The following is a 24,624-nucleotide window of genomic DNA, read 5'->3' as shown; positions in this document are numbered from 1 at the left end:
AAAGGAGTTTGCTCCTGTCTGTAGCAGTGATGGCAAGACATATGGCAATTTATGTCTGTTTTGTGATGCACGAAGGTAAGTATATCTGTTGTAACTAATGCTTGGAAAATGTTATAAATAGGATGTCATAGAGCCATTGAAGAACATTTTTGTGCATTTATTTGTTTAACATCATGGGTTGGTTTTTATGACCATTAAACTGGTTAGATGCTTAATCAAGGAAAAAGAATATTCATATAGAAGCAGTTGTTTTTTTAAAAAAAATCCAACTGAATACATTGATAGTTCCTTGAAACATCTTCAGATGGTTACGGTGCAAAAATCTTTATTGTCTAAGTTATGAATCCATTTTCCTTAGTCTCGTGAACTGAAACTTGTTTACATTACCCTTTTTCAGGATAAGTGGAGGAAAGCTGAGAGGGCAGAAAACAAGCTGAGCTGAGTCAGATAGAAGTGACAAGGGATGATGTTCTAAACTGTCTGGAAAAACTGAAAGCTAACAAATCACCAGGGCTGGATGGCATCCATCCAAGAGTCCTCAAAGAACTCAAATGTGAAATTGCCGACCTCCTTGCTAAAATATTTAACTTATCCCTGAAATCAGGCTCTGTACCAGAGGACTGGAGAGTAGCAAGTAAGAACAAGTACATGGAAATGTGCATGAAGTAAAAGAAGCATTGAACAAAACCAAGCACTTGTTTACTTGTTTAAAATGATTTGGTTGATATGACACCAATCCAAGGATAAAGGAGAGGCACATCAAAGCATTTTATACCAGCAGAATCGATTAAAGCAGTCCTTTGATAGATCTTTTGCTTCTACATTTAAAATGTTTGTATTGCCTGCATTGTGCATCCATGTTCCCAATATTCTTGAAGTGTAACCTTATTTCCTTTTCTTTTTTCAGGGAAAGTGGTGGCAGTCTAACCATAGATCATGAGGGTGAATGTGTTAAAAAGGTAAATCTAGTTATTATGCTTAGTCTTAGTCTGAAATTGTCCTTCCTCTCCAAAACTGCTATTAGTCCCAGTAGCGGGGGAAATACAAGGATCATACAGGTGCCTATATTTCTCTTTCATAATGGGAATAATAGTATTTGGGGGGCAGGGTGGTTGGAAGGGGCAGGACTTGTCCACCAGAACCCTTTTCCCCTATGGTTGCTTTGTCGTAAATAGAAAGAGGTTGACAGATTGTATCATGGATTCTCATGGCTCTCCCTTGGGTCACCCTGGTAGACAACATTTCCCAGGTGATAGGAAGAGCATGAGAATAAGTTGATGAACTTTGAACTTTTAGTCAGCTTTGGTACTATGGACCAGTGCTGTAGTCACCATTGGACAAGGAGTTCCGTGGTGTCTAAGGATCGTGTCATCACTGCAGTGACAAGCCTTGCATTGGCAATAATGAAAGGCTCATTGTTGCAATGATGTGGCAGTCATTAGTAAAGCCAGAGCCTTTGCAAGCTCAGCAGAAATAAGGATGCTGTTTGGACTCACACAGGGCCAATGCACATGCCCCATCCCTCTATGGGTGGCAGCTGCACGGTAAGTAAGTTGGTGATAGCCTGAATTAGGGTTAAAACAAGTACATCAAACCAGACAGAATGGAAATGATCATGGTGAAGGGCTCAGTGGACCTGAACAATGAAGTTATGCATATTCTTTATGCATGTTCTGGATAAGCTTATAAGTGAGCATAAGTAATTCATCCTGTGTCTCTACAGCTCACTTTCTATAGCCCTGCATTTTCTCTTTCCATTTTTAGCATTTTCTCTTTCCATTTTTAGCAATTGTTTAGGCGGGCAGAAATTTAAAGATGTAAGAATTCAGATACCTCATTAAGCTATAACTTTCTGTAAATTTCTGTGGCTCTTCACTGGTTGGACATAAGAGCTAAATGAGGGGATTTTTTTGTACAACCCTGGTTGGCATGACCTTTTTAATGGAGGCTGACACACAAATAAGATGGACTGTATTCACTAACTAACTCCCACGTGGCAGTCTGCATAAACAGCTCTTTAACTCTCTATGTAAGTCAGAGCGACATGTGGGAGGGCCCTGAGGCAAAGCTCTTCACTCATACCGCCCCCTCATCATACTGCCCCCTCATCATACCGCCCCCTCATCAATCCCTCCCTGCACAATGAGTCCCTGCCCTCAATCATGCACACACTGGACACCACCCCCGCTTGGTGGCTGGGAAAGTAGTTGGCACTACGATCCTCCCCATCCCTGACTATTTTTAAAACACATCTGAAGACCCATCTCTTCACCCAAGCTTTTTCAGCTTTTTGAATTTGTAGTTTTAATTTTATACTGTTTTAACTTTATACTGTTTTAAAATTGTGAAACTGTTTTAACCTTTTATATTTGTTTTAATTGTTTTTATGTTATTGTTAACCGCCCAGAGATGAAGGTTTGGGTGGTATACAAGTTAAGTAAGTAAGTAAATATTCCTTCAGCACCACTACCCGGCATCACTCTGGCTTGGGGTGGAGGATCTGAAGGAACATTCACGGTTGCCCACTGCCTCCCAGAATGTTCCCCCCACCTCATATTGGGCCTAGCTCAACTCACTGTGTGACAGTAGACAACAGCAAAGGCTCCTGCTTCATTCACAGCACCAATTAGATTTCCCACCTTGCCATGGATCGTAAACTTCACAAAGGATCAAGAAATCTTATGGACTCCTCTCCAGACCCAGTCCCCAAATGTGCTCCCGCCATGGCTGATTTATTCAGAACATAGTGCTTCACACCTGTGCACCTACCCTACCCTCTCCACCCAGGAATGGCAGTCACCCTCCTCACTGATTGCTACTAGCTCCAAAAGGAGAAAATGTCGGTGCATTCAAATTTGTGGGATCTCTCAGGGACGGCCTCTGGGAAGAGTCACTGCCTGGAAGTGGTCTCAATCAGGGTTGAAGGTGAAGGCCTTTCCCAGGCCAAGCTGATTCCGCTGCTGTTCCCTACTGCCCTACCAGCCCCGTATTCCATCTCACACCAGGATGGCCCGAGGGCAGATGGAAGTGTGTATTGTTGCTGTCACTCAATTAGAGATGCTCTAGGAGTGGATGTTGTTGCTCCCTGACAGTATTTCTGGCCTGGATCCATGGGCCAAGAGCCCCTGTGGAAAAGAGAACCACAGAGGAAAATAGGGTGATGATGGATTAGAAAGCCATTTGGTCTGATCTAGCAAGGTGTTTCTTCTGTTCCTGTATTGTTAGCATATATAGCTATGAAACCCATTTAAACAGCTTCAAAAAATTTTTTCCTGGAAAGTAAATTATGCTTTTGACTACTAGTCTAGCAGCAGCAACAGCAATAGTAGATGCATGTCTTGCAAAGAACTGGATATTTTGGGAAACCTTCTCTACCTTGTCTCATAGGATGAATGCAGTAAGTATCCCGTGCCACCAAAAGGCTATCCACCAGCATGTACACGCAAGTATGCACCTATCTGTGGCAGCAATGGTGTGACATATGGCAACTTATGTGTGTTTTGTGCTGCCAAAAGGTGAGTACATTTCTGTTAAGGAATGCATGGTCATTTTATAAATAAGGTCATAGAACTGTTGATGGAAATAAAGCATATTTGTTTGCTGGTTGAAGATGATTGCTGGCAGGCTTGATTACGTTACGTTGATTACATTTCAAACTAGCAGAATCAATTAATGCAATTCCTTGATACATCTTTTGGGGTTTTGATAAACATGTTTGTATTGCCTGCATTGTGCATCCATGTTCCCTACATTCTTGATGTGCAACCTGTATTACATTTTCTTCTTTCAGGGAAAGTGGAGGCCATCTAACCATAGATCATGAGGGCGAATGTGAAAAGAAGGTAAATCTAGTTATTATGCCTAGCCTTTTTATATATAGGGCTCATATACTGCACAGCAGCGGATAACCACCATGGTTATCAGGTTAGGTACCCACTGGGGCTTCTGTGCAATATGACAGGCAGCCCCGACTGTGTTGTGTAACATGGCAGTCATTCAATGACATAAACAAGTGTCTGGGCAGTTGCACAGCACTACTTTCATTGTTTCCAACTGCCTGGGCACTGTTTCCAACCACCACATTGCAGCCCTGCTGTGCAACACCATCAAGGCTGCTTTTCACCTCATGCAGCAACCCTGGTGGGTCCCTAACACCAACATGCCACTTGATATGACACCAATCCAAGGATAAAAGAGAGACACATCAAAGCATTTTATACCAGCAGAATCAATTAAGGCAGTCTCTTGATAGATCTTTTGCTGCTACATTAAAAATGTTTGTATTGCCTGCATTGTGCATCCATGTTCTCTATATTTTTGAAGTGCAACCTGATTACATTGTTTTTTCTTTCAGGGAAAGTGGAGGCAGTCTAACCATAGATCATAAGGGTGAATGTGTTAAAAAGGTAAATCTAGTTATTATGCTTAGTCTTTTTATATATAGTGTTCTTTAAAATATTGTTTAAAGTCTAAATGATAAAGCCAGAATCCACAAAACTTTCGTTGGTATGGAAGATAGCAATCAAGCTCTGAACAGATGGTATAAATAAATACAAGATACCTTTGTTTCAGTCCATTTCATTCAGTTCCGACCCAATGAACATGGGAGAGAGAGAAAGAGGCCGAGAGGGAGGGAGAGGGAGGAAATCAAAGTACAAAAGACACAAGATGTCTTTTAATGAGTCTCCTCCTTCCTTTAAAGAGGCCACAAAGGTAAAGTAAGGCTGTTTTCTAAAGCTAAATGAGGAGATTTTCTGTAAGGCCCTCGTTGGCAATCCATTTTTTATAGAGGCTGACATGCTAATAAGATGGGCTGCATTTATTGACTCACTCCCATGTGTGGTCTAGATAAATGCTCTTTAATTCCCTCTGGTCAAGCCATAGCCAGATGCAAGAGGTCCAGTCAAAGCTCTGCACCTCCCCCTGCTCCTCGCAGTGGCACAATGGGTCCCTGTCCTCAATAATGCACACACTGGACCCCCAGTGTGCATGTTCTATATAATGTCTGGGTAGGGCTTATGGTTTGCTGTTCTCTCTGAGCACATGAAGGGAGGGTGGAAAAAGGAGAAGGGAGTTCCCAATCTTCCAAACTGTGGTTCTACGAACCAAAAGTGTTCTAAGTCAAGTGTTCTAAGTCAATGTATTGTTTTCCCCCCTCCCACAGGACAAGTGATAGATGACTTGGGACAAAGCAGAAAGCATTGCTAATCAAAGAAGAAAGACCTAGTTTGATGCCTCTGTGCAAAGATGCTGTCTTTGTAGTTTCTAATGTAAAGAAGAGGCTCTTTTGATTTCCTGATGAAATAAAGTAAATGGAACTAAATTCTCTCTCTTCATTTTCTTATCAACCCAGCCATTTATGTGTTACTTTAAAGAATCATTTCTACCTTTTCCAGTTGAGAAGTCACATTCTCTTGTCTTGACTTCTTCTCAAAGATCCTTTATAACTTTGATCAGTCACATGTAGTGGAGCAAAATCTCAGCATAAATCTTCCAGTGGCATTATTTCAGTTTGTGATTAGAATAAAATACACACAATGCATATTACATACATAACACATTATACCTTGAAGATATTGGTTAGAAAATGTACATGCCCCCTTAAAAACCAGCCAAGATTTGTTTCTTGCATTAATCACCTCATCTAAAATTTAGTCAAGGTATATACAAACCTCTCAGTTTATCAGGGAACAATTATAGCAAAAGCCTGTCAAAACTGAAACATTTTGAGAATGTGAAGAAAAGGGGCAAACTGGATCTCCTAGGTGAGAGAATTCTCACCAGCACCTTGAATCACACCCTGAAGTCTGGTAATCAGACTGGTAATAATCAGACTGCTAATCAGAGCAGATCATGAAGGATCAATGCAATGTAATCCATAAGATTTTGAACTGTATTTTGAATTTTGAATTCATGGCTGAATTCTGGATCTAAACGGTCTTTTGAATGGTCTTCAAGGGCAGCCCCATATACAGTGTGTTACTATGAAGGATGGATGGAAGCACAGGACATGCAAGACCTTAGTTTTCCAGCCTCTGCAACCCAAGACTCCTCCTAAAAAGGGATTTTTGCTGCCACCATCAATCTTTCCAGGCAGGCTGAAAGCCTGTAAAGTGACCCTTAATTCTCAAATCACACAAGGGATTATTCAGGCATGTTCATGCAAGAATTCCCCTTGCAACCAATTTTGAGAGGCAAACCTCTCAAATCCTAGAACCTTTCTGTAGCAAAATGACCAAAGCAGCACTGGTAGGACTGCATGTAGTATAAAACCCAGCACAAACATGAATTATAGTAAAATCAAGTTAAAAGTCTAGTTTATTAAGTAAAAATTAAAGGATCCGTTTATAGGCAATCAAAATTGAAAGAAAATGTTCAAAAGCAAAAGCATTATTACTTGTATCCTATACTTAGAGTCTTGGAGGTGATTAACCTAGTTACAGAACGTTGGGATTTAGTGAGGTTCTGCAGGGAGTTCTGCGGGGTTCTGTGGGGAGAGAGGGCTTAGCTGTCATGGATCCGGTGGAGGCTGCAGGGATTGGGGGCCGTGTGGCCTCTGGAAGTTACAGTATGCCCCAAGCAAGCATGCGGGGCATCCTGGAGAGACCCCCTGAGCCCAGAAGGTTGCTTGCAGCCTCCCAGTCAGGAGTCTACTCATGTGTCGCCCCATGCTGCAGCAACACACAAGCAAAAAAAACCAAGGTTAATGGACCAGTCGCTCCATTAATCTTGTTTCAGGGGAGGGGGAATTAATGAGGCTAGCTGCCAGGATCCACACAGCTCCCATTGCAGCACATGATTGCCCCAAAGTGGGCTGGACTCCCTTATGGGAGATTGTGGGAATCTTCCTTTGGGAGATTGTGGGAATAGCCTCAGGATCTTAGGCTTCAGACATGGTTGAAAGCTGTCCCAGCCAGAAGTTCCAAGAGAACTCTACTCCATCGCTGGAGCATGCAAGTTGGAGTATGAAAGTCAAGAGACCTCCATGGAAGTGCACAGTGTATTTCTCTCCCATCCTATTAAATAGTAAACATCAAAGAGAGGTTTGCATTGCGATAGGGGACTTGATAATGTTAATGTTGCTGAATAGCCTCAACCATCAGGATAAAAAGTGTGAAGATTGCTTTCTCATTTGTAAATAGTGTTAAATGGTTCTTTAGTGACAAACAGGAAAACACACAGAGAGGCGATTCTCACAATCAGTGAGAAGAGCTGTAAGGGGGTTTGAAGGGAGAGCGGGCTTAGCCCACTCTCCTCACAGATGATCGGAAGGCAGCCCTGGGCGGCCGGATCAGCCACCCATCATGGAGCCTGTGAGGGCTGTGGGGATCAGGAGCTGCACGGCCCCCGGAAGTTCCAGGATGCCCCACGCATCCTGGAGAGACCCCCGAGCCTGGGAAGCTGCTTGCAGCCTCCCGGTTGAGGGTATATTTGTGTGTCGCTGTGTGTCGCGGCAACACATGAGCAAAAAGACAAGGTTAACAGAGTGCTCGCTCTGTTAACCTTGTATTAGGGGAGGGGTATTTATGAGCATTAGCTGCCGGGAGCCGTGTGGTTCCCATTGCAGCACACGATTGCCCAAAAGTGGGCTAGGCTCCCTTAGCCCACTTTGAGGCGATCGTGAGAATCACCTCAGAGTTACGGAGTATGGGAGGCACAGGCACACCTCAAATGGCGTTTCAGAACCAGGATGAAGGTTCTTGTATTTGGGCTGAATAGAAGCCTTCCCATCAATTACAGTAATCCATAGGGCAGAGGCAGGGGCCACGGGCAAGTGAGCAAGTGAGCGGTGGGGCTGAAGGCGGCCACATAGCAAGCAAGCAACTAGTGGGTGGAGGCTTGGACTGGCCCACAGGGCAACAGGGCATATTCTTGGTGCGCCCCACCCACGGGGTGCCCCTGAGCCCCGCTACACTTGTCAGCAGTGAGTACTCCCACCCTTAAGTACCCATTCTGCTCAAAACCTGGCACCCTTCCCATATACATCCCACCACCCTCTCAGTGGCCCCAGTCTGGCCCTGAGTGGGTGTGGAGGTGCCTACTACTGTACTTAGCATTCTAGGCGCTTGGTATTCCTAATGGATGGGCCAGCCCTGGTAATCCAATCTAAACACAATGAGGACCTATAGATCATCATGGCCAGATCTGACTTAGACAGAAATGGATACAGCCAAAACTGGGCATAAGCCCCCCAGGCCATGGCCAAAACCTGGATAAGTTATTTCTCTGTAACATTACTGCCTCCAGCCCAAGATTCAGGATGTTTACTTACTCACTGAAATCAGATGACATAGTGAGATAGAGCTGGATATCCATACATTTGGAACACCACAGCCCAAATTTCCAAGTAACCTCTCTCAATGGTATCATATAGATGATAAACATAGGGGAGAGGGCAAGATCGAACCTGTGGAATGCCACAAGTCAAAGGCCAAGGGACTAAGCAATAGTCCATCATCTTCATCCCACCAGTACCATCTTCTGCATTTTCCCCTTGAGGTAAGACCAGAATTCCCAAGACTAAGCTTTGGCCAAAACGTTTGGCCAAGACCAAACATCCAAGCCCAAATCCCAAGAGACAGCCCAGAAGGATAACATATTATGGGATAGATTGTGACCAGGGATGGATTGGGACTTCTGTTGGTATACTGATCAATTGCCCTGCTGCTCAACAGAGTCCCTAACTGAGCTGACAGACTTGGTCTCAGGCTTGGTGTTGGAGTCGCACAGGCTTGTGGTGCTGGGGGACTTCAATGCTCATTTTGGGACCAATCTGTCTGGGATGGCTCTAGAATTCATAGTGGCCATGACAACTATGGACCTATCCCAAGCGGTCTCAGGACTGATGCACATTGCTGATCACACGCTTGATTTGGTCTTTCACTCTGATCAGGGTGGTATTCCATGGCTGGGGACTCCGGTGATTTCCCCATTGTCATGGACAGACCACCATCTGGTTAAGGTTGGACTCACAATCACCTCCTACCTTTGCAGGAGTGAGGGACCTATTAGGATAATCCGCCCAAGAAGGTTATTGGATGCAATAGGATTTAAAGAAGCCTGGAGGGATTTAGTGTTGACTCTGCCGGTGATCCTACTGATGCCCTGGTGGAGAACTGGAACAACAAACTCATCAGGGTAGTAGACATGATCGCTCCTAAGCAGCCTCTCCGATCCACTTCAAAACTGACCACTTGGTATACGGAAGAATTATGGGGGCTAAAGCAGCAAGGTAGTCAAATAGAGCAGAAGTGGAAAAAGACTTGACTCAAATCTGACAGATTGCAACATGGAGCGCATTTGAAGATCTATCCGCAAGTTCACATCCAGCCGAGTTCCTCAGGTTGTGAGAGGGCAAGTATGTGCTCCTTCTCCCTCAAATCAGAATCTGGAACCATTGATTACCTGCAGTGACTAGGGATGTGCAAACTGGTTCGAACTCGAACCAGTTTGAATTTGAACTGGGTCAGTTCGATGGTTTGAATTTGAACCAAACCAGCCATCAAGTTCGAGCTGCATGTTTGAACTCGAACCAAACAGGGGGGGTTTGATTTGAACTAGTTACAACTGGTTCAAAGTGGTTTGAACCTCCAAACATGGGTGGGGTGGTAGCTGGCACCGAGGGGTACCTACCACCCAAACCCCAAAGCAATCGGACACTCGTACAATTTTTAATAAATTTTTGAAAATTATTTTTATTTTTTCTCATAGGGTATAATGGGATTCAAACCAGCCCTTTATTCACTATTGTGGAGCACCCATGGGTGCCAACAACCAGCCAAACGCTGAAGCAATTGGAAACTCCTATGAATTTTTTAAATGTATATTTGAGATATTTTAAAATTATTTTTCTCATAGGGTACAATGGGACCTGAACTAGCCCATTATCCCATATTGTGGAGCACCTAGGGGCACAAAAGTGGGGTGGGTGGTAGGAACCCAGGGGTGCCTACCACCCACAAAACCCCAAGGCAATCAGACACTCCTCTGATTATTGGTGAATTTAAAAAGTATTTTTGAATTCCTCAGAGGGAATAATGAGGATTGCAGCAAATGTATAGCTTCACATTGGGGGCAAAGGGGTGGCCTAGAGCAGAGTGTGGTGGTTGGTAGTTCCCAAGGGGGGCAAGGAAGCTATCAGAATTATTTGAAAGGAATTGGGCAAAAGGATGATTTTTAAGTGATTTTTAAAGTTTACGCGTCTTTAAGGTTTTTCTCCATAAAGAAGCATGGAGGTGTCAGCAAATGTATAGCTTCACGTCATCGGGGGCAAAGGGCTGGCATAGAGCAGAGTGTGGTGGGTGCTAGTGACCAAGGGGGGCAAGGAAGCTACCAGAATTATTTGAAAGGAATTGGGCAAAGGGCTGATTTTAAAGTGATTTTTGAAGTTTACGTGTCTTTAAGGTTAGCAAATGAGAGTGGATTCATGTTTTGTCATTGAAAATCTCATATGCTACCAAAGAATCTACACTCAGAACACCTCAGAAAAAACAAAACCCAGTACCTCATGGGTTAGCAACCCATGGGGGTGGTTAGCGCCCTCTGTGCACTACACCACCACTCACTCTGGGCCTCCCCAGCATCCCCCAAGTGCCTTTGAAAGTTTTCTCCATAGGGAAGAATGGAGGTTTCAGCAGCCCCATAACTGCACTTGCCAGCTCCCACCCCACCCACTTTTGGAGGTTCAATTTGAACCGAATCAGTGGGGGGGTTCGAGCAAAACCAAAACTGAACCTCCCCCTCCTGGTTCAAACCCAGTTTGAATTTGAACCGAACCAGGCGAACCGGTTTTGTGCACAGCCCTAGCAGTGACGTGTTTAATGAATTCTTTGTGGGGAAAATCTCTCGAATTTGGGCCAACTTAGACTCCATTTCCTGAAGTACTTCAGTGTGTGATGTGGAGGTCTCCAGAGACTCCCCTTACGTGGTTAGGTTGGATCAGTTCCAGTTTGTGACTCCTGAGGATGTGGATGAGCTGATTGGAACGGTGCGGCCTACCACCTGTCTTCTTAATAGGGATGTGCACAAAACCAGTTCACCCGGTTTGGTTCGGATCCTAACCGGGTCTGAACCAGGAGGTGGTGGTTCGGTTTTGGTTTTGTTTGAACCACCCCCCTGGTTCGGATCCGAACCGGTTCATACCAGTTCAGACACCCAAAAATTGGTAGGATGGTAGCTGGTACCCGGGGTTCCTGTCACCCAAACCCCAAAGCAATTGGACACTCATAAGATTTTTTATGGATTTTTGAAAATTATTTTTATTTTTTTCTCATAGGATATAATGGGACTCGAACCAGGCCATTATTCTTTATTGTGGAGTACCCGGTGCCAACAACCATGCAAACCCTGAAGCAATCAGACACCCCTATGATTTTTTATGAATATTTGAAATATTTTTAATTATTTTTCTCATAGAGTATAATTGGACACAAACCAGTCCATATCCCCTATTGTGGAGCACCTAGGGGCACAAAAGCGGGGTTGGTGGTAGACAGACAGGGGTGCCTACCACCCAAAAAATCCCAAGGCAATTGGACACTCCTCTGATTATTGGAGAATTGTTAAATTATTTTTGTATTCCTCATAGAGAATAATGAGGATTGCAGCAAATGTAGAGCTTCACGTCGGGGGGAAGGGGGTGTCATAGAGTGGAGTGTGATGGGTGGTAGTTCCTAGGGTTGGCAAGGAAGCTATCAGAATTATTTGAAAGGGATTGGGCAAAGGGGTGATTTTTAAGTGATTTTTGAAGTTTACGCGTCTTTAAGGTTTTTCTCCATAAAGAAGCATGGAGGTGTCAGCAAATGTATAGCTTCACGTCACTGGGGGCAAAGGGGTGGCCTAGAGCAGTGTGGGGTTGGTGGTAGTGCCAGGTAGGGGCAAGGAAGCTACCTGAATTTTTTCAAAGGATTTTGGGCAGAGGGCTGATTTTTGGTGAATTGTTGACGTTTACCTTTAAGGTTTTTCCTCATAATGGAGCTTTCAGCAGTCCCATAAGAGCACTTGGGGGGTGCTGGGGTGGCCCAGAGCGAGTGGTGGTGTAGTGCACATAGGGTGCCAACCACCCCCATGGGTTTCTAACCCATGGGGTACAGGGTTCTGTTGTTTCTGAGGTATTGAGTGTGGCTTCTATGATAGCAAATGAGATTTTCAGTGAGACACCATGAATCCACTCTAATATGCTATCATAGAATCCACACTCAAACAACAGAACCCTGTACCACATGGGATAGAAACCCATGGGGGTGGTTGGCAATACCCTGGTTCGAGTCCCATTATATCCTATGAGAATTTTTTTTTTCAAAAATTCATAAAATATCATACGAGTGTCTGATTGCTTTGGGGTTTGGGTGACAGGTACCCCTGGGTGCCAGCTACCTTCCTACCAATTTTGGGGTGTCTGAACTGGTCAGAACCGGTCAGAACCGGTCCAAATTGAACCCCCCCATTTGGTTCGAATCCGAACCGAACCGGGGGTGGTTCGGTTCAGATCTGAACTCGTTCGCACATCCCTACTTCTTGACACTTGGCTTATACTATATGGCATGGGGTTGTTGTAGTAGAAGGCCTAGTAGAGATTATAAATGCTTTTCTGAGGGAAGGCAGGATGCCTCCTTGTCTTAAGGAGGCAATTATTAGACCACTTCTGAAGAATCCTACTTTGGAGCCCTCAGAGATGAGCAACGACAGACCTGTCTCCAAACTTCTGTGGCTTGGCAAGGAAATCAAGAGGGTGGTGGCCTCCTAACTCCAGACAGTCTTTGTGGAAACAGATTATCTAGACCCATTCCAAACTGGCTTTCGGGCAGGCTATGGAGTGGAGACTGCCTTGGTCGGCCTGATGGATGATCTCCAATTAGAAATTGACAGAGTGTGTGTGTTGGTCCTTTTGGATCTCTTGGTGGTTTTCAATACTATCGAAAATAGTATCCTCTGGAGCGTCTGTGGTGGTTGGGAGTGGGAGGCACTGCTTTGCGGTGGTTCCGCTCCTACCTCTCAGGCAGGTTCCAGAGGATGTCCCTTGGAGACTGTTGTTCTTCAAAATATGAACTTCCGTATGATGTACCACAGGGCTCCATATTGTCTCCAATGTTGTTTAACATCTACACGAAACCGCTGGGAGAGATCATCAGAAGATTTGGTGCAGGGTTGTATCAGTATGCTGATGACACCCACATCTATTTCTCCATGTCAACATCATCAGGAGAAGGCATAACCTCCCTAAATGCCTGCCTGGAGGCGGTGATGATGGATGATGGATAATAAACTGAGACTGAATCCAGATAAGACGGAGGTACTCATTGTGCGGGGTTGATGAGTTTGATTTGCCTGTTCTGGATGGGGTAACACTTCCCCAGAAGGAACAGGTACACAGTCTGGGGCTGCTTCTGGATCCAAGCCTCTCCCTGGTGTCCGAAGCTGTGGCAAGAAGTGCCTTCTATCAGTTTTGGCTGATACGCTAGCTGCATCTGTTTCTTGAGATAAACAACCTCAGAACAGTGATACATATACTGGTAACCTCCAGACTGGATTACTGAAATGCACTCTACGTGGGGCTGCCCTTGTATGTAGTCTGGAAACTACAGTTGGTCCAGAATGCAGCAGATAGGATGGTCTCTGAGTCATCTCGGAGAGACCATGTTACTCTAATATTGAAAGATCTACACTTGCTGCCGATAAGTTTCTGGGCAAAATACAAGGTGCTGGTTATAACCTTTATAGGTTATAAGCTATAAACTGTTTGGGCCTTGGGTATTTAAGAGAACATCTTCTTCGTCATGAACCCCACTGCCCATTGAGATCATCAGGAGAGGTCTGTCTGCAGTTGCCACCGGCTTGTCTGGTGGCTACTCAGGGATGGGCCTTCTCCGCTGCTGCCCCGAAAGCTTTGGAACACGCTTCCCTGATGAAATTAGAGCCTCCCCAATTCTGACAACTTTTAAAAAGTCTTTAAAGATGCATTTGTTCACCCAGGCTTTTAATTAAATATTATTTTAATAGTTTTAACATTTTTAAAAAATATTGTTTTAAAAGTTTAAATTGTTGTAATGTTTTAACTTGTTCTGTTGTCATTTATTTTGTTTTAACTAATGTTTTAACCTTATCTGTTTTCATTTGTTTTGTTTTGTTGTAAATGGCAGAGACATAGGCAGAGACATAGGTTTTGGGCAGTATAAAATTATGTTAAATAAATAATAAATAGAATATAAATTGCTGCTGAGAGGTTTGACAGGATCAATAGAAACAGATTCCACCTATCCAATTCTTGGTGCAGGTCTAAATAATCCATATAATCCATTATAATCCAAGACTCTTTGTCGTTGGGATGCTACCACAGGCTCTATTACTTTCCCCAATACCGAGAATTAGAAACTCGTCTGTATTTATCTGGTTGGAGGAGGGTTAGTGATCAGGGACGGGGTGTTCTTAAAAGGTTGTTTCACTGCCTCCTTGAGGTTCACTAGTACTGCTCTTGCTCCCTTAACCTTGTTTTAGAGGAAGGCTCCATAGGCAGGTTCACTGCCATGGTGCTGTCAGGATTGTCCTCGACCCTGGTGGTACACACACACACATGCAAAACTGGGCTGGGCTTCCTTAGCCCGGTTTTGCACACGCGTGTGAAAAGCCTCCAGCTCTTCATTGAGCTCTCTATGCTGCCACAACTGGCACTGACACCTGTCTGATCCCACTAGTATTTTAACAGTAATAGTAACAGGAAGTATAATTCAGCAACCTGATTCCAGGTCACAGAGATTGCTTCAGAAAAGGGGATCAGCAAAAATCACCACTGGCATGAGCCTTCACACTTCAGAAACGGGGCCACTAAAACCGAGAGCCTTCTTTTTTAGCTGACTTTCCAGTAGGCTTATGAGATCACCCAGCATTGTGTGTCCGTGTGTGTACCACCCCATCAACTTCACTGTGACTGGTCCAATTTGAAACAAATCAGGTCCAATTTTAGGGATACATAGGGACACCTCAATGGTATAGTTTATGATGATGTCATCCACCCTGATTCAAGTTGGTGGATGCATAAACACTTGAGGCACAGGTGGGCTAACTTGTGAACCACATAACCGATTTGAACCAAATCTGCTACAGCTGAAGGGACACATAGGGATGCCTCCATGGTGCAGTTTGTGATTATGCCATCCACCCTGATTCAAGATGGCAGATTTGTGAACATTTGAGGCGCAAGTGGGCTAACTTGTGGACCGTCTAACCGATTTGAACCAAATTTGATACAGTTGTGAGTGACACACAGGGATACCTCAACAGCATAGTTTGTGATGATATCCACCCCAATTCAAGATGGCAGGTGCATAAACATTTGAGTCGCAAGTGGGCTAACTTGTGAATTGCCTAACTGATTTGAACTAAATTTGCTACAGCTGTAGGGACACATAAATTAAAGAAAGTGTGCTGTCAAGTCAATTTTGACTCCTGGTACCCACAGAGCCCTGTGGTTTTCGTTGGTAGAATATAGGAGGAGTTTACCATTGCCTCCTCCCGTGCAGTATGAGATGATGCCTTTCAGCATCTTCCTATATCTCTGCTGCCCAATACAGTACCAGCGAGGATTCAAACCAGCAACCTTCTGCTTGTTAGTCAAGCCCTGCTGCGCCACTTAAGGTGGCATAAGGATACATAGGGATGCCCTAATAGAGCAGTTTGTGATGGTGTTCTCCACCTTGATTCAAGATGGTGGACGCAAAATGTTTGAGGTGCAAGTGGGCTAACTCGTGGACTGTCTAACTGATTTGAACCAAATTTGGTACAGTTGTACTGAGTAACACATAGGGACACCTCAATGGCGTATTTTCTAATGATGTCATCCACCACAATCCAAGATGGTGGATGCGTGAATATTTTAGGCACAAGAGGGCTAACTTGTGGACCTCCTAAGTGATCTAAACCAAATTTGGTATGATTGTAGTGAGTGACACATAGGGACACCTCAATGGCAGTGTCTTCTTCTGAGTAAACACACTTAGGAATTTGGACCAGCAGAAATCCAAGGCAAAGATTTGGCCTCTTTTTTTATCCTTCCTTCAGCAAAGCACAAAGAAAATCACGGTGTGTGTGTGTGTGGGGGGGGTGTACTTCTGAGTAAACATTTACACCAATCACCCCATGCTAGAAGTACAGCAAGGACACACATTCCTACCAAACACCAAAAACCTAACAATCTGGTATAGACTATTCCTGAACACCGAGGTTCTACCACAAGCAGCCTGTGAATATGGAAACTTCACTTGACCATACTGAGGATATGAAGCCTCTATATTCACAGGGAGTTTGTCTATCAAATAGAACTTTCATGTTCAAGGGCAGTCTAAACCAGCATAGTAGTTTATTAATGTTGAGTGGAAATGGTTTCTGGGGTTTATTTGCTGTACTTCACTGGGGTTTTCTGGAAGCATTTGCCTGAGCACTTTAATAAAGAGACTGCTGGGCGAAATTACCCATGCTTTTCAAGCAGCATTTTGATAAATGAGCCTGTAATTCTACATGCACACTTACAAGGCATTAAGCTCCATAAAACCCATAGGGACTATATGAGGGATTAGTAAAACAATGCCTCAGATAAAAATGTTGTTGAAGGAAGGGTAATAAACACAACCCTTTAAAAATGTGGATGAGAAACAATGTAATATTTTGGTACTGTAAATTCACCTCTGTTACCACCACCACCCAGCACATGGATTGTTCTCACAGAATATAATGTTATCCACAGCAACCCACGGACATAAGATTTGACGGTATATTTAAAACAAGAATGCTGATAATGCCTCCTCTTCTGCCTTGTAAACAGTACATTAAGAAAGAGAATGAATGAATGAATGAATTTTATTAGTCAATGACCAGTAATCACATTAAGAAAGAGACATTAGCCATTAAGTCCGGGTCTTAAAGGGAGAAATGTACACTGTGTATGCTCAGAGGCAATGCCTTGTGTGTATAGCTTTTTGGTGTGTACACCTTTTATAGTAAACTGCTTCTTAGACCCCTGCTTCCTCCCCTGTTGTCTGCCTTTGGGCCGCAGTAGAAGTAATAGCTAGGGGTGTGCATGGAACCGTCTGGCCCGGTTCAGTTTGAGAACAGGGTCAGTTCGATCCGGCCCCCATCAAACCCCCCCATCTGTGGACTTTAAAAAAAAAAAATGTAAAAAGAAGTACCTGTAGCCCCTTCTGGGGGCTTGCTGTAGCCACAGGGAGGGGGTCCGTGCGGGTTCCCTCTCCCCCTGCCAGCCTTCCTCATCACCACTGTGGCCGGGTAAGTGTAGCATTTTGGGCCCTTTCAGGCCTCTGTAAAAGCGAGCGGCCGCCATTTTGGCTGCTGCCGCACATGTGCAAATGCCCTCGGTGAGGCCGGCCAGCAGAAATCCAAGGCAAAGATTTGGCCTCTTTGGAGAGGGAACCCGTGTGGACACCCCCCCCCGCGGCTACAGCAAGCCCCCCAAAGGGGCTACAGGTACTTCTTTGTACATTTTAAAAACTTTTTAAAAAGTTTGCAGACCTGCCGGACTGGACCTGGCAGTCCAGTTCTGGTCCGACGGAACTGGGGGGAGGGGTTTCAGTTTGATCACGAACCCATGAACCCGCAGACCAAACCGTCGGACCGTGGACTGCCGGACCGGTTCCGCAAATCCCTAGTAATAGCAGCTGCTGCTCCTGGCCACTGCAGCCTCTCTGCTTGTTTTCTTATGTGATGAGTATCCTGGGTCAGTGAAGGGCAAACCTTTTATCTGCACTGAGGAGTTGAAACCCATCTGTAGCACCAGTGGGGTGCCAGACCTGCCCAAACTGTATGTGAATCTCTTTCTATATCTATACCAGTTGCAGGGGAGTAACAGCAGGAGAGGAGCGTGCCCTTAACTCCTGCCTGTAGGCTTCCAGCAGCATCTGGTGGGCCACTGCGTGATCCAGCAGGGCTGTTCTTATGTTCTTATTATGTTCTACCATCACTCACATGGGAAAACTGAAGGATTCGTACAATAGGGAGGTTATTAGGCAGTTCCATTACTTGTATAAATGTTACATTACGTATTTATGTACAGCATACTTCTGCAATGCATTACTAAGCAAATGAAGATGACTTAGAACTTTGTCACCTAAGAGACGTCTGGAGAGACATAAATCCTACAGAGAGAGGGTTTTTAAAAAAAATAATAATCAAAAAATCTATATCTCATAAAACCTGTACTAGGACTGATTTGGTTTTTATATCAAAAGAATTGTCATCTAGAGTGTTAGAGGCAAATGTAGCCCCCAAGATATATGCAGATCATAATCCAATTTTGATAACTTTGGACTGGACCAAAAGAAGGGAGAGACAATGGAGATTGAATGATATTCTTTTACATGATTCAGATTTTTGTACAAAGTGTGAGGATGAATTAATATCTTTTTAAAGAATGCATCAAGTTAATTATTGCTCCCAATCTATTATTTGGGAAGTGAGAAAAGCTTATATGAAAGAACAAATTATTTCATATTTCTAAGGCACCTTTTATTTATATTTAGGAGGCATCTTTTTAAAATAGTGAGTATCTTAATTTAGCAGGGGGAGAGCAATTGGCCCTATCCAACCCCATCACAGTATCCCTCCAGTGGCTGTTCCTGGTGTCTATCTTACATTTCTTTTTTAGATTGTGATCTTTTGGGGTAGAGGGAAGCATTTTATCATTTGATTGATTGATTGATTCATTGATTAATTCATTCATTCATTTCTATGTTAACTGCTTTGGGAACTTTTGCTGAAATGCGGTGTATAAATATTCATCATTTTTGTACTTGTATTTTTCTTTCTTAAATAAGAAGTTGTGGGGGCAGATAGAAGCACTGAAGGATGAATTAGGAAAACTGGAAATGGAACATAAAAGAACCCTAACACAGCAAATACTTATTAAAAATAATAGAGGTTAATGGTAAAATTGGCCTAAAAGACTCTTATGAGGTTTATAAATCTTGATAGATATATTTCTTCAAAAGATGTGAAACATTGCATACTTTTTTTCACAGGATGAATGCAGTAGGTTCCCAGTACCACTAGAGGGCCAACCTCCAGCATGCACATGCAAGTTACCACTTATCTACAACAATCTATGTCTGTTTTGTGATGCAAAATGGTGAGTATATCTGTGTTAACTAGTGCATGGGAGATATTATAAATAAGATATCACAGAGCTGTTGGTCAAAATGAAGAACATTTTTGTGTGTTTATTTGTTTAAAATCATGTATTGATTTTAAACTGAAATGCTGCTTAATTTAAGAAAAATAAGACTCATACAGAAGCAGTTTTTAAAACACAGCAGAATCAAATGGCAGTTCCTTGAAGCATCTTTAGATGGCTACCATGCAAAAATCTTTATTGCCTAAATTATAAATCTATGTCCCTTAGTCTCTTTAAGTGAAACTTTTTTACATTCCTCTTTTTTCAGGAAAAGTGGAGGCAATCTAATTATAAACTAGCTTAACCTGTGCAGAACATCTGTGCACTAGTACTTGATTGCTCCTCTCACCCCCTGCCACAGCCCCCCTCACCTCAGAGATCTCCCCACCCTCACCTGAGCCCCACTCCTGCTCTTCCCCACAGGAGCAGCAGCAGCAGTTGACCGGACCCTTCCTTGCTGCCGCCGCTGCCATGGCCACTCATTCCCCTCAGGCCACTGACAGGCTCGGGCCCATCCTTCACTCTTCCTTCTTTCTCTATCTTCCCTACCCTTTCTCTCTCTTTCTCTCTCCACCGCTCACTTTCCCCTCTGTCTGTCTTCCTCTCTCTCTCTCTCTGTCTCTCTCTCTTCCCATCTTGTTTCCTCATCTAATAAACACAATGGCAGCCTCCTTCTCCTGAAGGGGCTCTTTCCTCCCTCATGACCCCTGCCCACTATCTATCTATCTATCTATCTATCTATCTATCTATCTATCTATCTATTCCTCTCCTCTACAATCAAGAATATTTTCCGACCTGTATCAGTTGCATTCCAACTGACCTTAACCATCACAGGCTCCACCTATATGCATATGGAATCCCCACTGCCCAATCACCATGGTGCTTCTGCTCTCACAGGCTCCTCCTCCCTATCTGCATATGGAATCCCCACTGCCCAGTCAGGTGCTTTTGCTCATGAACTCTCGTGAGAGCTGCCACACATGGGATTAGCCATGGGTATGCCTTAGAGAATTAAATATATACTAAGTAAGTAAAACTTTATTTCGGTCATAGACCAGCAATACAATATAAAACAAATAATAATAATAATAATAATAATAATAATAATAATAATAATAATAATATCATATAAAATCAGACTACATTTATACGCATTTGGCATATTATATTACAATATTTGGCCACAATATGAATAACATCCGAATTAAGATTAGTGAGCAAATAGTTTAAATAAAAATCATCTCCACGACCCAGAAAATTAATCAAAAGTGGGGCAATTAGTTGGCGTCTTATGTCTCTGTAATAATCACAATGCAGAAGAACATGAGCAGTTGTTTCAATGTTACCAGATCCACAAGGTCATAATCTTGATGCATATGATATACCCTGGAATCTCCCATGGAGCACAACTGTTGGGAGAGCATTTACACGGGCAAGTGGTAGAGCTTGTCTAAACTTTGGAATTAGGATGCTACTTAAATATTTTTATTTATTTATTTATTGTTGCATTTATATACCGCCTTTCATTAAAAGACAATGCCAAGGAGGTTTACAAAAGTTAAAACATACAATAAAAAGGCAATAAAAACATCAAGCTAAAAAATATAAAAACATATTTAAAAGAGGCATAAAAACAATACAACAAGTAAAAACACACAGAAGCAGCAGTAAACACGATTATGTAAAAGCCTGGGTAAAAAGCCAAGTTTTAACAAGCTTTCTAAAAGCCATGATGGAGTCCGAGGAGCGAATGGCCACTGGGAGAGCATTCCAAAGTCTGGGAGCGGCAACAAAGAAGGCCCTGTCCCGAGTACATGACAGCCAGGCATCTCTCATTGTCGGTACCCGGAGCAGGGCCCCCTCAGATGTCCTCGTCAAGCGGGCAGCAACCCTTGGGAGCAGGAGGTCCCTCAAATACCCCGGGCCCAAACCATTAAGGGCTTTAAAGGTCAAAACCAGCACCTTGAATTGGACCTGGAAATGAACCGGCAGCCAGTGCAACTCTTTCAGAATGGGGGTGATGTGCTCCCAACTAGGGGTGTGCAAGTTCCGGAGGTCCCCCGGTCCGGCACGGGGGTCCTGTTACTTTAAGGGGGGGTGGTACTTCCCCTCCCCGCCGCTCTTCCCCCTCCAGCACTGTTCCGTTTAAAGATCTTCTTGGGGCGGCAGGGAGCTCTGTACTCCTGCCTCCTCATCTTTTCAGGTACACTAAAACATGCTTAAAGACATATTGAAGCAGAACTGCTCCCCAAGCTAAGCTAATTGCCCCACTCTAAGCCAAAAGCACAGTTGGAGTGTCTAGCCAGCACCCTGAAGCAATTTTGGTAACACTTTACACTTGCTTACATTGAACCGCATACCACAGAGCAGACTGCGAAAACATGGATTTCCTCAACAATCCTGCTGGCCTAACTACTGTATTAATTTTTACCTTCTGGATTGCAAAAAGTAACATATGTTGCAGCTGCAGAAGGTGAATTCTGCCCTTTCCTTGTCACCCATCACCCTCCCAAGCCCTCCCCATTAGCCATGGCCCTTTCAAAGGACTGGGAGGTGGCCAGCACTGCAAAACCAATGTTATCCTGCATATGTATATTCATATGCATCCTATATAATAAAACCCTAAGGTACCTGCGTCCGTGTCTCTAGCAGGTGTTCTGCTCATGCGTGTTGTTCTGTGCATGCGTGGCGGGGCGACTGGGCCCGATGGCGGTGGCGGCCACGGCGGGGGGACCGGGCCCGATGGCGGCGGCGGGGTGGTGGTGGTGGCGGGGCGACTGGGCCCGCTGGCGGCGGGGCGACTGGGTCCGATGGCAGCGGCGGCCGCGGCGGGGGGACTGGGCCCACTGGCGGCGGTGGCCGCACTTGGCCCCACCGGAGACGGGGGGTGGGAGGAGAGAGAGGTAGCTGGCCCCAAAGAGAGCACAGATGCTGGGTCTTCTAGCGCCCGTTCATGTAACGGGCCTAATGACTAGTATGTTCAGAAAATGACAGGATAAATCAGCCAGATGTCTCTCCTAGGTAAATTGGTGGAAACTATGATTAAAGCTAGCCTAAATAAATGGGGTTCCTCCCCCTCAGTGAGCTCTTCTATACTTTGCTGAGGGGCTTGGAGGAATTGGGGGGAAGAGAACCCACATTCTTGCCTAGAATCACTGCTGGTCCTGATTCCTCTGTGTGCTTACTCAAAATTAAGCTCTAATGGAATCAATGAACCTACTTCCCTAGTAATTTATTCCAAATTTTTCTGAGAGGCTTTGCTTCCCCCTTTTGTGGTGGTGAGAGAAAGGGGGCAGAGAAGGGAAAGGAAAGGAAAGAGAGTGGAAGGTAATGGCTGTATAACTATACAAGTACCAGAGTGCTCTTAAACACTCCTTGTCAGATACCAACCCGTATATTCAGAACTAGGAACTCACAGTTAGAAAGCTTGGAGAGGAGATTTCTTTATCTATGCCAGCTGCAGAGAGCACTACTAATTAATATTATCTGGAAGCATGGAAGTAAAGTTTATTTTTATTTTATTTTTTACATTTTATATCCCGCTCTTCCTCCAGGGAGCCCAGAGCAGTGTACTACATACTTAAGTTTCTCCTCACAACAACCCTGTGAAGTAGGTTAGGCTGAGAGAGAAGAGACTGGCCCAGAGTCACCCAGCTAGTATCATGTCTGAATGGGGATTTGAACTAGGGTCTCCCCGGTCCTAGTCCAGCACTCTAACCACTACACCATGCTGGCTCTCTTGGAACTAGGACAGGTGTGAGCTCACCCCCACCCTCATGGCTTTAAAGCTAGAGGTCAATGGCATGGCCAGTGTTCATCCTTTTTCATTTGCAAATGGATGTTCCACTGGGAGAAGCTGTAGAGATTAACGCTCTCAGGCAAGGACCTGCCTACTGATAGACTAAGGTAAAGCTCAGTGCTAATACATGCTTTTTGTATTTTCTTTTGAATTTCTGTGTGCCTTTTTTTACTTCCAATTTCAACCGACTTCCTCCCAATTCCTTATTCTGTGTGCAACCCTTGTTTCTTAATAAAGTTCAGATACTTAGAAGTGGCTTCAGTCTGATTTAACAGGTTCTAGAGGGTTATTGGCAAAACTTTTCCCCATGTGCCTCATAAGGTCAGCACAGTCCTAGTTCAGCACTCTAAACACTACACCACACTGAATCTGGTTCTAAATAAAGTAGTTTATTTAGTAAATCCATCTATGTAGGGAGATAGATAAGGCCTACATGCCTTGCTGCTAGCTACATACAGAAACAGGAGAAGGAGAAGAAGGAAGTCTCTCTCTCTCTCCAGCAGAGAATGAAACCTGAGACTATCAGTCTAACAAAATGGGAAGCAGAGCAGAGAAAGTGTACTCAGAGAGGGGATTCCCTTGCTTACTATCTCTACCCCTAATGGTCAAGAGGGGTGCTGGTGCTAAGGGTCAATGACATCAGTTGCTGCATCTCCAACATTCACTTGCTAGAAATTGCCAGGATTTGCTCCTTCCAACTTTGGCTTCAGAATTCTAAGTAGGCAGAATCAAGATTCTGCCAGCAAAATCAAGTCAAGCTTCTCTCTTATATTCCTTTATTTTGGGAAATTGCTGGCTTTACAACCAAGCCTGGCTGATTTTTCAGAATACCCTGTGTTCTCCTTGTGACAGCACCCTCTGTTACATCACCAACTGTCCTCTTAACTGTCAACTGCTCAGAAATTTCTTGTGGCAGCAAAGGGGGTTGATTTCTGCTGTTTCTGAAGCAGTTTCTGTCACTGAATGAGAGAGAAAGAGTAGCTGCTTCCTTCTCTTCTCTGCTTTTCTCTGCCAGGGTTAACAGAAAGGTTATTCTTCAAATTCAATTAAAGGCTTCAAGGACACCGGCAAGTTTTCCTCTCCTGGATGCCTTCAGCATCCTACCAGGTGAGTTGTAATAGTCATGATGGGAGGGGCTTCTCTTCTGTGCCGTGACCCACTTCATTAAGTGGTGCAAAACCAAATGTGTTTATGAAGCAAACTCAACACATTTGGGGCAAGAGCTCTTTGTGGGGGGGCTGGATAAAGAAATCAAAAGGAAAATAAAGCAGTTGAAACTGAGGGCCATTAAAAAATACTATTTAAGCAGTTGGTCTGAAAATCTAAACGCTTACCACAGTCTGTGAGATTCCTAGAAACAGTGACAGTTTTCTAAGTGTCTGTAAGGATAGAAGTTGTTCTCTGCTTAATAAGTGAAAGTTGTGCACGTTTGTCATTCATTGGTTGCTGTTGATTTTTGGATATTGGCTTATTTTTATTTAAGAAAATAATTAGATTGTTGGAGTATTATTAAAATATAATAAATAACTTCTTTCTCATGCTTCAACCTCAAGGAGGATCCAGAGCTGGCTGGGATGCAACCCACAAGGAGGAGGACCACCAGCCCTGCTGACTGGACTGCAACCCCTGAAAAGGAGGAGGACTACCAGCC

The 24,624-nt window shown here is 44.0% G+C and overlaps 1 protein-coding gene and 1 long non-coding RNA gene across 2 annotated transcripts in view; one reads left to right on the top strand and one right to left on the bottom strand.

The window, feature by feature from the left end:
- LOC128347843 (serine protease inhibitor Kazal-type 12-like) overlaps window positions 1–17,289 on the bottom strand; it is a 43,830-nt gene extending 26,541 nt beyond the window's left edge. Inside the window, exon 1 of the mRNA XM_053303029.1 lies at window positions 17,178–17,289. Within this exon, the coding sequence (XP_053159004.1) occupies window positions 17,178–17,259 (82 nt within the window). The 5' untranslated portion in view covers window positions 17,260–17,289. The remainder of the gene's footprint in view (window positions 1–17,177) is intronic.
- LOC128347844 (uncharacterized) lies at window positions 7–5,298 on the top strand. The gene is made up of 6 exons (XR_008317767.1): window positions 7–75; window positions 908–959; window positions 3,388–3,515; window positions 3,791–3,842; window positions 4,355–4,406; window positions 5,165–5,298. It is a non-coding gene; the product is annotated as an uncharacterized LOC128347844 (long non-coding RNA).
- Window positions 17,290–24,624: the final 7,335 nt, after the last annotated feature.

The sequence above is a fragment of the Hemicordylus capensis genome, chromosome 2 (assembly GCF_027244095.1).
Source record: "Hemicordylus capensis ecotype Gifberg chromosome 2, rHemCap1.1.pri, whole genome shotgun sequence".
Classification (NCBI taxonomy): Eukaryota; Metazoa; Chordata; class Lepidosauria; order Squamata; family Cordylidae; genus Hemicordylus; species Hemicordylus capensis.
This window is presented reverse-complemented; position numbering and strand designations above follow the sequence as displayed.